The 17300-nt window shown below is 38.5% G+C and overlaps 1 protein-coding gene across 2 annotated transcripts in view; it reads left to right on the forward strand.

The window, feature by feature from the left end:
• The window catches only part of CNTN4 (contactin 4), a 975901-nt gene that overhangs the window by 724313 nt on the left and 234288 nt on the right, over positions 1-17300 (forward strand). For both annotated transcript variants that reach the window (XM_028844377.2, XM_028844378.2), the window contains one exon: positions 2128-2223. In XM_028844377.2, coding sequence (XP_028700210.2) covers positions 2128-2223 — 96 coding nt within the window. The remainder of the gene's footprint in view (positions 1-2127; positions 2224-17300) is intronic.

The following is a 17300-nucleotide window of genomic DNA, read 5'->3' on the forward strand; positions in this document are numbered from 1 at the left end:
GCTAATAAGTGGCAGAGATAGTTTTCAAACTCAGATCTGCCCGAATACAGTCTTTCCATTTGCTGTATAGGTAGGGTTCATCATCTGGAATCTATTTCAATTAATGACTAATAAATGTTTCTGATTATTTTCTCAAATGCCAGATTAATGAGATACACTTCAAATGCCTAAAACCTGTATACGTGAATGAATTCATAAACTAAGAAGGAAAAACATGAATACAGTTTTTATAGTTAAAAATCATTGCTCCTATTTCTCATTTTCTTTCTCATTTCTTAATACTGTTTCTCTAGTCAGAAACCATGATTGGTTTTGCCTAGATGATACCTGATCTCTACTATCTATCAGCTCTTAATTTTTCATGTAATTCTGGAAACTGAATGGGATATATGTGCAAAAATGTAGATGACTTACTCTAAGAACCTATATGCAGAAGTGACAATTCAGACTGATTCAGTGTTACTTTTAGGGATAATGGTTTAATATATTAATTCCATAACATACTTTTTAAAATCCTGGTTTAGTTCCTTTTGAAGAAATCTCAGACCATGTCCATAAAGATAAGAAAAATACCATGTTCTACCCTCACCTGGTGTCCATTGAATAAAAAGAAGTCTATTACATCAGCAATGTTTTTCAAATCATAGCTTTGATTTGTTTTGTGCTGAGTATGTGTGTGTCCTTCATGTGCACTTTTCACAGCCCAAACCTGGCAGTCTTTGGGTTGCTATGATTAGGTGTTATGTGTCAGACCTGCCTGCTTGAGCCCCAACAGGACAGAAGCTGTGTTCTCACAATGCTTGCCTTCTGAGTTGGCAGTCAGATGGTACTTAATGGAATTTTTATGAATACATAAGTGATGAAGACAATAATGTACAAACTTAAAATGTCCCTAATTCCAGAAGAATATGGTAATTAAGACATGTATATGTGTAATTTTTAAAATATCCTTAGCACTCCTTGAAACTAAGCCTGAGTGTGGAAACATTCCAATTTGTAACTGCAGCCTTCCTGATTGTTGTTAGGAGTACATGAGATAATCATCATAAAATACTTACCAAAATGGCCAGCATGGAGAAAATCATCAGCAAATGTTACTCTGCTCTAATGTGCACAGCTAGATGGTATGCAACCCTGCACAACATACTTGAATTAGAAGCCTTAAATCCGATAAAAGGTTATTAAATCAAATGTAATAGACAACAAAAAATGAAATGGCACTTAACACACTCCTTATTGAGAGGATTTACATTTGGAAGGGTGAAAAAAATGTTTCTTAAACAATAATATATCTCACTTTATTAGACATATTTCTTATATTAACTCATTTGTATTTGTAACGGCTTATTTACCTATACTGTGATCTTTGAGTTTATAAATGTCTTATCTCTCTAACCAGACTTGACCTTTTTGAGTTAATAAAACATTCTTCTAAAAAGAACCATGAACGGTACCTTCTAAATATTTTAAAGTACAACGCAAAACTTTAAAACAATTGTGTGTCTGTATTTATGTCTATTTATACATTTTATACAGAGTTGTGTTTGTGTATAAAGAGGGAGAGTCACTCTCCGGGTATATATGGAGAGACAAGTATAATTATATATAATAGAATGGTTTGTGAAGTGAACAGAATTGTATCAGAAAACCCGATTTTGCATCCTGATAATGATATTTAAATACAGAGAGGTCTTGGGCAGGTTACTTAACATCTTTAAACCTCAGTTTCTTCACCTAGACCTGCACTGTCGAATATAATGTCCTGGCATGATGGAAGTCTTCTATGTCTGTGCTGGCCAGTGTGATAATCACTAAGTGCATGTGTCTATTGAGCACTTGAAATGTGACTAGTGTCTGAGGAACTCAATTATAAATTGTATTTAATTTTAATTATTTTAAATCTAAATAGGCACATGTGGTAAGTAGATATTTTAGTGGGCAGTATAACCATAACATCAAGGAGGATGGGACAATATCATATGAAAAGAAGCTCTCCTGAATTCCCCAGGTATGGGTGCTACCAACACAGTTTTGAGCAGAATGGTTCTCTTTTGAAATAGTGGCACTCTCCCCTGATATCTTAGGACTTTAAAGTGTAAATGCTTTTTCCCTTATTTCTTTCAACAGATCTTGACAACTTTAAAACAAGAACAAGAAGCACTGTGTCTGTCCGTCGAGGTCAAGGAATGGTGCTACTGTGTGGCCCGCCACCCCATTCTGGAGGTACATATAAATGCACTGACATGTGCACGCTTCACTCCCTGTTATTTTTCTTGCTCAATGTTCTCCCTCCTGACACCAGCTGAGTGCACAGTGTCATTTATAGAGATTCCCAAAGCCCCTTCATGTAGAGGAAAAAACTATTGTGAATGCCTCCCATCATTAGGATAGGAAAATATCAGATTGTGCAAATTTTCCACCCCACTGCAGTCTACCTGGCACAAATAGAAAGACACATGAGTCAATCAAAATCAGAATGCTGTTGCTTGGTAAAGCAGTGTCATTAAAACTACTCATTCTTCTTACAACTTGATTGGGTTAAAGAAGATGGCCCTGATTTATTCTATCTCCTGGTTGGTCTGGGAACTGTCTGTGAACTATTTCTACTCGCAATACTTCTGACACCAAATGTATGGGTTTTTTCCACACTAACAACCAAGTCTCCAATCTTCTGTACACCACCTGGCTGTCCAACGACAGGTGGACAGTTCCATTTTTGACAGTAACTACCCCACTAACTACTCTGGGATGGTTAGTGTCAGAACTCATAGGAGAAAGGCTCAGTCCCACAAGGCTGCCCCCACTTCAAATGGCACTTTCAAGTGCTTGACCTCCCATACTTCTGAGTAACTGGCTGTAAAGTGGGACTCCCAAAACTCCCTCCTTGGCCTCCATATTTGCTAGAATGGCTCCCAGAACTCAGGGAAAACAGTTTACTTACCATACCAGCTTCTTATAAAAGATATATAAAGGTTACATATGAACAGCCAGGTAAACATATAGAGAGAGTGAGGTCTGAAGGGTTCTGAATGCAAGAGTTTCTATCTTTGTGGATCCTCCCCACATGTGGATGCATTCATTAACTCTGAAGCTCTCCAAACTCTGTCATTTAGAGTTTTTATGCAGGTTCTGTTATGTAGGCATGATTGATTGAATCTATGGCCATTGGTAATTGAACTCAATTTCCAGCCCTTCTCCCATCCCCAGGAGTGGGGAATGGGGAGGCTGAAAGTTCTAACCCTTTAATTATTTGGTTGGTTCCTCTGACAACCAATCAATGGACCTCACCAACAGTCACTTAGTTAGAATAAACTCAAAGTATTGCTGAAAAGGGCCTATTTATGAATAACAAAAGACACTCTTCTCACCAACATCACTCAGGAAATTACAAGTGTTTTGGGACGCAGACCAAATATATATATTTCTTATTAATTGCAGTGTCACAGGATCAGACCAAGAACAGAAGTTCCTTGACCATAGAATCTAGATCACTTTGTGGAGACTCATAACAACTAGATCAGTTAGGAATGCGCTGGGCTGCAAATAACTGAAAACCCAGCTCATAATGTTCTTTTTTTCACATGCAACATTTTCTCTTTCTTTTTTTTGAGACAGAGTCTCACTTTGTCACCCGGTCTGGAATGTAGTGGTGTAATCTCAGCTCACTGTAACCTCTGCCTCCCAGGTTCAAGTGATTCTCATGCCTCAGCCTTCCGAGTAGCTGGGATTACAGGCGTCCACCACCATGCCTGGCTAATTTTTATATTTTTAGTAGAAATAGGATTTCACCATGTTGACCAGGCTGGTCTCAAACTCCTGACCTCAAGTGATCCACCAGCCTTGGCCTCCCAAAGTGCTGGGATTACAGGCATGAGCCACTGCACCTGGCTGGCATGCAAGATTTTCAAAGGTATACAATCTAAAGCTAGCACAGCTTTTTGAGGATGTCTTCCAGGACTCATGCCCTTCTCTGATTCTTCTCTGAAGTGCTTAGCATGTGGTATGGATGAGGCATGAAGTCTGCATTCCAAACCAGATCAAATGGGAAGCAGCAAAGACAAAAGGCAGTAGTTTGTTTTTGCTTGTTTTTGTCATTTCAATTTACCTTTTTTTATCGGAAGTTTTCTTTGCCTGAGGACTTTGCCTCCATTTTATTGATCACCCCAGTGGCAAAGGAGACTAAAATATCAAGTATTTTATGCAGATATATTATGCTCTGGAAAATATCATAATTTTACTAATAAGGGAGAATATGGAGAGATGTGTAGGCAATTTGCAGCATCGGCTAAAAGGAACTACGAATACTAAAAGGCAAATATAACTGCATATAAGGGATTCAGTAGTGCGGAGGTTTAATAAATAGTAATATTTATTAGGATTCCACTAACGTCTGTAATGACAAGATTGATAAACTCTACTCTTGGAAATCCAGGCTGAAGTTTAGTTAAATATCTGCTATTCTTGTTATTGTCTTAATTTTTAGTTCGGCTTTCCATATGATTAAAAGAACAAACTTTTTAGATTTGGAATTTGAAAACACTATTTTATTTTTGTCCTCTGTTCAAAAGTTGTAATGTTTCCTTTCTCATCTAATTCTGAGCTAACATTTCCAGCAGAAAATAACAATTAGTAAAGGAGCTAAGAGGCATGTACTTCAAACATCCTGCATACGAAGGAAAGGTGGGAGAGGCAGGTTCCCCTCTATGTCTGGATCAGGGACATTGAATTGTTAGGATTGCTGGCTTTTGAAGACTAACAGAAAATCTAGGTTTGATTTCAGAGGTTTGTGTTTGGAAAATGGGATTGTTCTTCAGGATTTCATTTTCCTTTCAAGTTAGTATCAGAAGCACTAAATTTGGAGTCTGGGATATGAGTTTTGATCCTTGTTCTGTTTCAAATCATTATTTGATACTGGGAAAATATCTTCAAATTATTTATGCCTCACTCTGCCTATCTATAAAATGAAGAGATTAAAAGAAGTCTCTCAAATCCCTATTAATTCTATCAATACATAATTATAACTCAATAAGGGCTAAACATCTTGTTTATCAAGTGTGTTTGCATTATTGAAGGCCTGTCCTTTATATGAGAAAACCACTTCACTGTGGACATATATTTAGATTCAGGTGAAGTTCACTCAGACTAACACTTCTCTTTTTAATATGAAATCTGATCAAAATAAAAATGGAAGATTTTACTAATTTCTTCTGCATGCTACCTTCACTGCATTAAGTTTTCATCACATGGCACCAACCCTAAAAATTAATCTTGTAGATATATTAAGAAAAAATACCACTAATGTCTGATATAATGATCTCTTTAGGAAAGGCAAAACACATGAAGTGATGCTGTGCTGCTGCACAATGAAGTACCTGACTACTTTCCCTTTCCCACAGAGAAGTATATTAAAAATTTCCGTAGACATCTACTGAAATGCACTTGTCTCTGCTGGCAGCAGTCAGCAGCTCTGAAATCCAGTTTCTTGAGCTGTGCTGACATTCCTGACAATCTTGATGGTGAAAGACAAGGAAATAAATATTCTTATTATGAGCTCTATTAGAAACGGTGCACACAGTAACGCTGTGGGCAAAGCAGGCACGGCTAAGACGTTTTTGAGAAAAGAACAAAGAAGATATTCAAGGTTATAAGAGAGTGTCTCAGACATCCATCAGTTTTGGACAAGGGAGACAATGATTATCTGATGAAATCCTTCCAATTTCTCAAAAGCCTCCAACGCAACTGTACGGCAGTGATTCTCTCACTGCTTTTCTGGGCTGTGTGTCACCCTAAAGCTGGAACATTCACTGTGAGCCACTGGACATACTGAGCATTTTAGACCCAGCATATGGTCTCCTGGTTTTCATTGTAACAGATCATGCAGAGGAAAGGAAATGAGTCAGCCTTTTATTATATCAGTGGGGTACTGAGTAATGGCATGAAATCCATTGTAAGGGACGTTGCATGTCCTATTTCGAAAGCTGTGCGGTGTCAGACCTTCTTAGGGTAGCAGAGAAATGAGCAGCAATTAATCTGTTTTGAAAAGCATTTCAGTCAGCAGGTATTTCCAGCACTCTACCAATCACTATGTGTGGTCTCTTTGTCATCTCTTGGTTTATATGTATGAATTCAGATGTGATGGTTTTGCATAGATTTTTACCATTAAATATAAGAAAACACCAAAAAATAGAAATCACTTTGATGGACTCTGGCTATCCTTGGTGCTCCTTTCTATTAGAAACAGAGATTATTGAGGTCCAGAATGTCCACTTTGCTTTCTGCCAACTTCAGGGTCACTGGGCACCAGGAATTCATGACCTTTAACCAAGCTCTCATTAAATAGGAATAGAACAGAGGAACTTTGAGATTCTTCCTTCCGATGTATGAAAATTTCTAGTTTATTCATCAATAAAATCCTCACGAACTGTTCATCAAAAGAGGTTTTTGTTCATGCCTTCCTTTTATGTCACCAAGATGCTTGCTACTCAAAGGGTGGTCCATGTACCAGCAGCATTGGCCTCACCTGGAAATTTGATAAAAAGGTAAAATCTAAGATCCCACTACAGCCTACTGAATTGGAACTTACATTTTAATAAGATCTCCAAGTGATCATATGCACATTCAAGTTTGGGATGCCCTGAGTCAGTCATAGCTGTGGTTCCCACACACACCCCACCTCTGGCCAGTGAGGGTTAACAGCTTGAGAATCTGGAGGGCAAATTGTTAAAACCATAGGTATCCAACCTGTTCACAAGGATATTCTGATTCCATAAATCTGGGGTAGGGTCGTCAAGGCTGTTAAAAAACAAAAAACAAAAAAAAACAGGCCAGGCACGGTGACTCACACCTGTAATCCCAGCACTTTGGGGGGCCGAGGCAGGCGGATCACTTGAGACCAGGAGTTAGAGATCAGCCTGGCCAACATGGAGAAACCCCGTCTCTGCTAAAAATATAAAAATTAGTCTGCTGGTGCGCGCTTGTAATCCCAGCAACTTGGGAGGCTGAGACAGGAGAATTGCTTGAACCCAGGAGGTGGAGGTTGCAGTGAGCCAAGATCGCACCACTGCACTCCAGCCTGGGCAACAGAGTGAGACTCTAGCTCAAAAAAAAAAGCTCTAGCTGACTTGCTCACTCTGAGGCAGCACCAGATTTAAGGTCCATTCACTTGGATCATCTACAAAACTAGCCCAGGTCCAGCCCTGCTGAGATGGAGTGCTTTGATTTCCATATCACTCAAGCGGAAGGGCTGAGCATTCCTTATGTGAAATTTTTATTTAAAATAATTCATTTATTTATTTATTTTTTGAAACAGAGTCTCATACAAGGCTGGAGTGCAGTGGCACAATCGCGGCTCACTGCAACCTCTACCTCCTGGGTTCAAGCTGATTCTCCCACCTCAGCCTCCCGAGTAGCTGGGATTACAGGAGTGCACCACCACACCTGGCTAATTTTTGTATTTTTAGTAGAGATGAGATTTCACCATGTTAGCCAGGCTGATCTCAAACTCCTGACTTCAAGTGATCTCGGCCTCCCAAAGTGCTGGGATTACGGGTGTGAGCCACTGCACCGGCCAATTTAAAATAATTCAAAATAAAATATAGTTACCTTAGGCTTTATCTTTGACTTTATATGTTTTTGTTCATAAAGGAAATGAAAAACTAAGAAAAGGCTGACTTTTCCTAGATACTCATACTCAGAAGTAGCATTCTGGTCAGGTGCAGTGCCTCCTGCCTGTAATTCTAGCATTTTGTGAGGCCAAGGTAGGAGGATCACTTGAGCCCAAGAGTTGGAGATCAACCTGGCAACACAACTGTCTAAGAAATAATTTATTTTATTTTATTTGGGACAGAGTCTCGCTCTGCCACCCAGTCTAGAGTGCAGTGGCGTGATCTCAGCTCACTGCAACCTCTGCCTCCCAGTTCAAACATTCTCCCACCTCAGCCTACTGAGTAGCTGGGACTACAGGCACATGCCACCATGCCCAGCTAATTTTTGTATTTTTAGTAGAGACAGGGTTTTGCCACGTTGCCCAGGCTGGTCTCAAACTCCTGACCTCAGGATCCACCCGCTTCAGCCTCCCAAAATGCTGGGATTACAGGTGTGAGCCATCGCACCCAGCCTAAAAAAATAATTTTAAAACTTAGCCAGGTGAGGTGGTGTGTACTTCTAGTCCTAGCTATTTGAGAGGATGAGGTGGGAGGATTCCTTGGGCCTAGGAGTTCAAGTCTGCAGTGAGCTATGATCACACCACTGCTCTCCAGACTGGGCAACAGAATGAGATCCTGTCTTAAAAGCAAACAAGCAGACAAAACCCAGAAGTAGCATTTTCTATTCATCCAACTTTCCTACATTATTATCGGTGAATGTATGGCTTCCCAGAGTATATTTGAAAAAGAAAACCACCTGACTCTGATTCTAAGATTATTGTCGTTGTTATGGGTTTTGGAGAAACTAGCTAGAATTTTCATCTTTAGATTGCTTTTATGCAGAACACATCCCCCCTACAGTTGGATCCTATCCACAGGGCATCAGACCCAGGGACCTTAGAACAGAACATCTGTAGAGTCCTTTATGGTGTTTATAATGCTTTAATTTACATTATATTATCGCCGAATCCTCACAATAATCCCATAAGAAGTAAGGACATGTGTTTCATAGATAAGGAAATAGAAACAAAGAGATTATGTGAGAGCACACTCTAATCACTGGCAGGAACAAGTTATTGTTGCCTAGAATGTGCCCTTTTATTTATACATAGCAGAAAAGAGTGGAAACACGCACTGTACTTTCTATGTGACTAGTTCTTTGGCCCACACACCAGGTCAATTAAATCTGAGTTTCTTGATGGCAGGGGATCCTCTGGCATCATCCAGGTAATTTTAATATGCAGCCAGGGTGGAAAACTTGTGTCCCTGCATTACAAAATCAAGTAGGACTTATCCCAGCAAAACGTCTCTATATGCAAACCTCTCCAAGGTTCCATAAATGTAATTTTACATGGGCATACCCACACAGATTATAATCACAGCCCTTAAAAGAAGCAAGCATGCCTTTCCACAGCATGGTTATTTCAGCTGGACCATGTTGTATTTACTGTAGGACAGAGATAAAAGTGTGAAAGTAGGACACCCGTGTTCTAGTCCTAGCTCTCCCATCAACTTGCTATGTGGTCTTGGGCCAATTATGTAACTTCTCTGAGCCCTATTTCCTCATTTGACTTGTTTCTGTCTTCCCACACTTACTCCGCTTTCGGTATCAAGATATCACCTTCAGAGTTAGACTCACCCAGTTTCTTACTTAGTCCAAACTATGCTGACAGGTCATTGAGCCAGGACTAATCTTACTGTGCTAGAATTTAGCATCCTCTATGCCCAGAATAATCTTCAAGACATCCACATTCAAGTCAAGTTGCCAACTCTGCCTAACTCCACATTCAATGCCTTATTCTCATCTTCTTCCCCCAACTGGCTCCTGGGTTTACCAGTTTTATATAATTTTAGATTTTCAGGTACCTTCTTAGTCCAGACATTTAGCTTAACTATTGTCCTCATTTCTTACCCAAAGGTGCATGAAATCCCATTTAACCCCACTGCAAATCTCCAACCATAATATGGTATTCTTTGCATTCTAAGTATTGCTTAAGTCTAGGAAGTCTAGTTATTGGCCCCACCCATCATATCAGACCTCCTTGGCTGTTGACATTCACCTGGCTGGGTCCTAGGTTTGTCAACTGTGCTTTGGACGACTGGTCACTTTCCTCAGGAAGCAGTCCCTGTACTTCCCGCTTACTCCCTCTACTTTCTCTCATTACCTTTTTCAGGCTCCCTCTCCTTCCCCATATCTGGGTTCCTAGCATCACTTTTAAATCCTCACATACTACTATAATGCCAACCAAATGGAATTCATCTTTGTCCTGTAAACTTTTCAAATCTGTTATGAGGATTAAAAGACATAACAAATGTGGCAGCAATTTGCACAGTTAAAACTTCCAGACAGCCCTGATTTTATTAATTAGGTTTGGTTTGATTATTTTCATTTGCTTAAGCTTGAAGTCAAAGTTAAATCAGAGAACTGCTCATCTTTGGATATATGTGATTGTTGATTTACATTCATATAACAACTTTTATGTAGGCAAATACTTTTCAGATATATCTCCCAAGAGATTTGTATGGAATTTACATCTATTATTAACATAAATTGGTTATGCTCTGGCATTGTGGCTTTATCCCATTCTTGTAACATTTGAGAATTGCTCTTAAAGACTTTACAGTTAAGGTAAACTCTACCAATCGTCTTCTCATAAGCCAAACCCTGTGTGATTGTTTATATTTGCATTTTCTATTTAGCGTGTACAGTATATGCCTGGACTTCATTTCCTTAGAAAAAACAAGGCACTAGGTAGACTTAGGAGGATCCAGAACTTTAAAAATACTGCTGAAATAATGCTGAGAATATTTTTAATAGACTAAAGAATGTTGTCTTAAACATATTTTTATGTGGCAGCTTAAAAAAGCAAAATGTGAGATTTTTAAATGGTTACAAAATTAACAATCACTTAATTGTCATAAAAAAGCTATAAGAACATTGCTCTAAGTGTTGATCACCTTTTCTGGTCATATTGGGAACATGATTGAAGGTACATATGGGAACAAGGAAAGGCCCAGCATTTCACTTGAGTCATCTCATTCTCTCTGTGTGTGTGTGTGTGTGTGTGTGTGTGTGTGTGTGTGTGTGTGTAATGAGAGAAGTGCCCAAATATAGTCCTAGTTTTAAAAACACAAATAACAAATGATAGCTAATGATCTTAGGGTCCTGAGTCTTTGTTTCTTGACCACCACTGAGATAGCTGCTCTTTGATACCAATTTCATGTCACCTGAGAAGTGACTTCCCTGAGAGATGCCTTATCACCTGCAAGTAAATTAAAAACCACAGGTGTCCAGTAGGTTAACACAATCAGATCAGTGATTCAAAAAAGGTCTTGTAATAAGGCAAAATGTGGGTTCTCGTCATCTGGTCTTGGAACTTACAACATGATGTTTAAAATGTCGGCTGGGAGTGGCATTGCAATACTGCTACTATGCCATTTTTCAAGAATGTTGAGGTCAGCCAAACTTGGTTTAAACCACCTTTTATAACATAATTTCTATGAAACATGCATTGCGATTTCCATTTCTTAACGGAGGAACTTTATATATTCACTTTAGTAGCCATCTATCTCAATTCAGAGGGGAAAGGTTAACATTTAGTTAGTGATAGGCTAATCAACATCATCGACTACTAGATATCTTTTTTTAAAAATCAGGAATTAAATGTTCTTCTGTTTGTTTTTCTTGTGACAGGGTCTCACTCTATCACCTAGTCTGGAGTGCAGTGGTGCGATCATGGGTCATTACAGCCTGAAACTGGGCTCAAGCAATCCTCCCACCTCAGCCTCTTGAGCAGCCAGTACTACAGGCATGAGCCACCATACCAGGCTAATTATTTTATCTTTTGTTAGAGATGGGGTCTTGTTTTGTTACCCAAGTTGGTTTCAAACTCCTGGCCCCAAGCGATCTTCCTACCTCAGCCTCCCAAAGTGCTGGGAGTACAGGCATGAGCCACCGTGCCCATCTAGGAATTAAATATTCTTAAGTCGATCTTGTTTGGTGCTTCTTTACTCTACTGTGTTCCTTTGAAAGATATGAACTTGGACTCCTTTATCTGAAATATAATCGGCCAGTTCCTCCCTTTTTTCTCTTTCCACTTTGCCAATCAGAGGGGGTTACAGCACATTAGTGATGTAATCAGCATAGAATAATGTGAAACAGTTTATAAAGTGATGACTTTCTGCATTCATTAAGCCTCCTCTTTCACCCATTGAGCAGCAAAAGAGAGCCACATTGATCAGGAACAATTTGTGATAAACTATCTGACCCAAATGGCCTGGGTGGAGTGTTTTGTGTTTAGAAGGATAGGCACTGGGAGGGAGTACTTGACCTCACTACACCAAAGGCAGGCTCTACTTCTCTCATCCATGAGATCATTTAGCTCAAAGAAAGAATCAGCAAAAGAAGCAAAAGGGAGGAATTGGGGCCTGGCATGTCTACAGGAGTGACTTGCTTCTCCCCTATCAGATATGACAAGAAGTGAGGTGGATATTTTTGAAGTCAGTTATCTCTGAAATTGGTGAAGTATATTCTGTGATGCTACTAACATACTTTGTGCCTTTGAATTTTCCTGTCAACTCTTTTTAAAACAACTTGAATGTTTCATGACTATACTTTTGAATGCCTAGATGTCAACAACTATATACTTATGAATAGAAAAAAATAAGTTTATATAAGTAACAAACATTTCCTGGTCATAGAAAAATTATAGACTTTATAAAGCTGAGCCTCCAGTTTCTTAAAGTAACCTTATACAGAATTGGTGGTCTGGTTTTTTGAGAAGAGTTTCCCAGGACTAGTAGCTATATACTTCCACTTTAATTGTTTTTTTAGTTCTAGTAAGAGAGATGCTTACGCTGTTTTTACAGCTATAGAAAGTTCCTGCCCATAGCACTTAGAAATAGACTTAGCTACTTAATAAATACCAGTTAATTAAATATCTTATTGTTAAGAAAAAATAACAATTTGGCTAAAAAATAGCAGAAATGAATTTCAGGAAATTCTTTTTCTATCTCTTTTTTCCTCATTTGCTTTCGTGCAAATGTTTCCACGTGCGTGCTTTATTGGGCAGAAACCAGTGACTTAATGATGGCCCTAATTATCTAGCTTCTCTCCTGACAGTTAGTTTGTGCTTACTTTAATGATAGGCACTATGTACTTGTGGATATACTGATTTAAATTCAAGTTGAGTGCATCTCTATTATCTTTTTAAACATCCAAAAAATAAAAAAGATTATCTCCAGATTTGGTCCTTAGAACTGGAGGCCCGTTGATGTCAGAGTAAGGGTCAAACACATTAGTACCAAAAGGAAATAACATTTGGAAAATGATAATGGATCCATAAAGCTAAATGATCTACAAACTGTGATCATTTGACAAAGCTGGACCACATGCAGAGCTTTTTCTTTTGGAGTTGCCCTGTCCCAGAAAGCAGTGAAGGACGACATTGTGTTAGAACATAGGTTGAGACATGAAGAGTCTGGAGATGTGAAAAACACATTACACGTCCAGGAGAGTGCTACCAGGGATGTACTAGCCAGAAGAGAACAAATGATCAACACTGATCTTTCAACAACATGAATCTGGCTGAGCGTTTCATAAATAATCCAGTGGACAATCACTGCAGGATAGACGGGAACCATTCTTGTTTTAATGCCTGCTGGAAATATACCCTGTGAACCTCATTTTTTCAGCTGAAAAAGGAAGAAGTGGTTCTTTGGCTACATTTTTAGCAATGAATAGGTATTTTGTCAGGTCAGTGCATCATGATGTTACGTTGAATTAAGCAGGATAATGATGCAGTACATAGAATGAGGAAATGCTGACTGAGTCCTGGAAATTTGGAAATAGACCCTGATTAGGAGCTCAGAAATTGAAGGCTCAGAAATGGAATATTTACCACTGTTGGTAACTTTGAACCGAGGAGTCTTAGGCTTAAATAAAAAGCTGTTAATTTTTCTGATATATGTTTTAACATACTCAGTTTGGTTTTCAGACATTAGGAACAAAATAACTGGAAAAAGCCTAATTGAAGACCAGAGAAAACTATACATTTAGGCAAGTGAAGTTCACTTTCACACACAAAGGAATAAATCATGGCATTTTGTCTGAGGGTAGGATTAAAACTTTTGATTCTATGTAATATCAAAATACTGATTTAAGAGGAAATGATTTACTGGAGTAGCTGTATATTAATCAATGACAAACAATATGGATAAAAGACTTTTCAAATCAATCAAGCTGATTGGAGTTCTCCATATCCACTAATGATTTTGACATTTGCAGATATGTAGAATAAACACAAAGTTCCAAATGAAGCATAATAGTTTTACAGAGAGACCAACTCTGCCGGCATTATGAACTCAAAGAAATGTTTAATGTTTAATTCAGAGGCTGAGAGAATGTTCATGATATCTTAAGTAGGTGGTGCTGCTAACAAAACAATGGGCAGCCACTTTGTACCAAGCCAAGAGAGCTCTTCCCATCTCCAGCCGAAACACACCCTCTTTTTCTCCCATCATCTGGTGCAGGTTAACACATTATCACTATCTTCACTGTCACAATTAACCCCTGGAAAGGAGTTGTGTCATAAAAACACTCCACAGGACTTCATAAATCCATATGGCAGGCACAGCTGGAATGACAGTTGCAGTTGATAACGTAGCATTTCAGAAATATCCAAAGAATCTCTACTTTGTGAAGTAGTGTGGAATGTACACTTCCTCACATTCCCTCAAATCAGCACATATACTAGGGAACACCTGGGAAATGCCAAGATGCTTCAGTTTTAAGTGTTTGAAGCCCAGTTCTTATCATTTCACACAGACCAGAGTTTGCTTTTTGGAAAGATAAAAGGGCTTTTAAAAACAAAAGGTGGCTGATTTAAGGATTATATTTCTTCCTTTTCCACTTACTGCAAAATGAGTTAGCTATGACATCTCTCTAAAATTAGTACCCAAATATAAGAAAGACATTCATGTACCTTCCTCTCTTGCTACCTTGGGAATTTGTTCACTGTCTCTGCAAGCCAGCACTCCTTCTAAACTCCAGTTTACTTCAATGGACACAGTTGTGATGAATGAGATTTATGATTGGGTTCTAATGGATTATGTAAATTAGGATTTCAAGGTTAAAGGAATAAGATTTCTTTTAAAAAGTAAAAGTATGAGATTTTGGCAGAACCTTTCAGATACCAGGCCTTGTTATAGACAGGGAAGATATAGGAGTGAGCAAAAACAAAATGTTTTCTCCTGCCATGTAGCCTACAGGTCTGCTGGGGAGGAGCAAGGTAATGAAATCATACTGAGATGTGTGCTTTTGGTTGTGAGGTGGGGGTAAGGGAAAGGGAAACAGGGTTCAGTGACCATGTAAAATAGAAGGACATGATGTGGACTGGGGAGTCAGAGAAGGCTTCCTTGAAGTACTGGTTCTGAGGCTTAGATCTGAAGGACAAGAGAGTAGAAGGAAAGGAGGAGTATTATAGACAGAACAGCTGTATATAAGTCTAGAGTGGGGAGGTTGTCAAAAGGAGCCAACATGGCACATGGGTATGGATATGGGGAAAGGTGGTGTAGTTTACTGTGAAAGTGGTGACTGAAGCAATAGAAAGCTCCATTTTTGTTCCTCAAAATTTTATGAAATCAATGATAGCCAGACACCAGTAAGTTGGAAATAGAAAATGGTTATCAAATTGCCTTAAACTTAAGTTTTAAAAATTGAGATTCTGGGAGCCCCATGCAGTCAATTTATAGAAATAGAGGGATGCACCCATTCTTAGCTAGTGAAACCAAGGCTTGGATAGAATTACAACCAATGTGTTAGAGTCATAGAGTTAAATAAAAAATAAAATATCTACACTATATAAATAAATAATAAAATAAAAAATCTACACTATCATGATGACTTGAGAAAATACTTAGTGATAAAAAAAAATATATTTAGTGATCAGGAAGGAGGGGAAATGTCAGACATTGCCTAGGGAGGCAAAGCAAAACAAAACAGAGTGAAAATGCGTGTGGAAGGAATGCCTTAAGAAAATTAATGGATGCATCTCCATTGTGCTTTCCGTCAAGTACAAGAAAACATGGATTCTATGAAACAAAGATGCCAATGTTAAAAGAGAGCTGCTGCCAATGCAGATTGAAGTTTGAAGGGAACTGGCAATGATGAGAAATGGCAATATTAAAATCTGCAATGCAGACTCAGTAAAAAGCCAAATGAACACTGTAGAAAATTGAATTAGTGATAAGCATGACTAACTACATAAGTTTTTATAAAGAACATAAAATGAATAATCAGTATAATAATCAGAAAGCTTCATAAATACAAAAATTAGATAGTAAAGTTCCAATCCATATGTAATCAATGTAATTGGTAAAGATAGATCATCAGTGTATACATATTATTTTATTGTTTAATATCATCACATACCATTCCATGTGAGTTCATCATCCTTTTACTAGTAAAAACATATTGTACTTTCTCATGTTTGAGAGGGAGTAAAAAATATTATGGTATTTTTTATTTTAAAAATTAAAGAAGAAAGGATGTTTACTGGGAGCTGCCAGGAAAACACTTGGTGTTTTATACATGGTGCTATACACAGTTCCAGAGATATAGTCACAGGATTTGGAAAATTTTTTTAAAATGTTTCCAATGACATAACTTTACTTGGTTTCAGCATAGGACCTGTGCTCGTAGTAGCCCATATATTCTCTTGTATTTATGTATGACACATAAATTTGCTAAATATAAATAATTGGGCTGGGCAAGGTGGCTCACACCTATAATCTCAACACTTTGGGAGGCTGAGGCGGGCAGATCACTTGAGGTCAGGAAATCGAGACCATCCTGGCTAACACAGTGAAACCCCATCTTACTAAAAAGAAAAATACAAAAAATTAGCTGGGCATGGTGGTGGGCACCTGTAGTCCCAGCTATTCGGGAGGCTGAGGCAGGACAATCACTTGATCACGGGAAGCGAAGGTTGCTGTGAGCTGAGATCGCCACTGCACTCCAGCCTGGGCAACAGAGTGAGACTTCGTCTCAAAAAAAGATAAATACAAAATAATAATTAAAAACATATCACAAAATTTGTTTTAAAAATAAATAAAACATAGATCTAATAAATAAAAATGGGATATGTACCATCTAAGTTGCTAGAGACAATAAAATCAAAGAAGTTGTGGCCAGGCATGGTGGCTCACGCCTGTAATCCCAGCACTTTGGGATGCCGAGGCAGGCAGATCACTTGAGGTCAGGAGTTTCAAACCAGCGGGCCAACATGGTGAAACCCCATCTCTACTAAAGATTTTAAAAAGTTAGCTGGGCATGGTAGTGCATGCCTGTAATCCCAGCCACTTGGGATGCTTGAGGCAGGAGAATTGCTTGAACCCAGAATGCGAAGTTTGCAGTGAGCCAGGATCACGCCACTGTACTCCAGCATGGTCAACATAGTGAGACTCCATCTCAGAAAACAAACAAACAAACAAACAAACTACAACAACAACAAAGAAGCTGTAATCTGTTTAACCAGAGACTCTAAAGATGAGCAAAAAAGCATATATGAAGAAAAGTATAGAAATATGACATATGAGTGTATATAGCTTATCATGAAATATAAAGAAATGCAACTTACTTTAAACATAAGAGCCTCA

Source organism: Macaca mulatta, chromosome 2 (assembly GCF_049350105.2).
Source record: "Macaca mulatta isolate MMU2019108-1 chromosome 2, T2T-MMU8v2.0, whole genome shotgun sequence".
In the NCBI taxonomy this organism is placed as follows: domain Eukaryota; kingdom Metazoa; phylum Chordata; class Mammalia; order Primates; family Cercopithecidae; genus Macaca; species Macaca mulatta.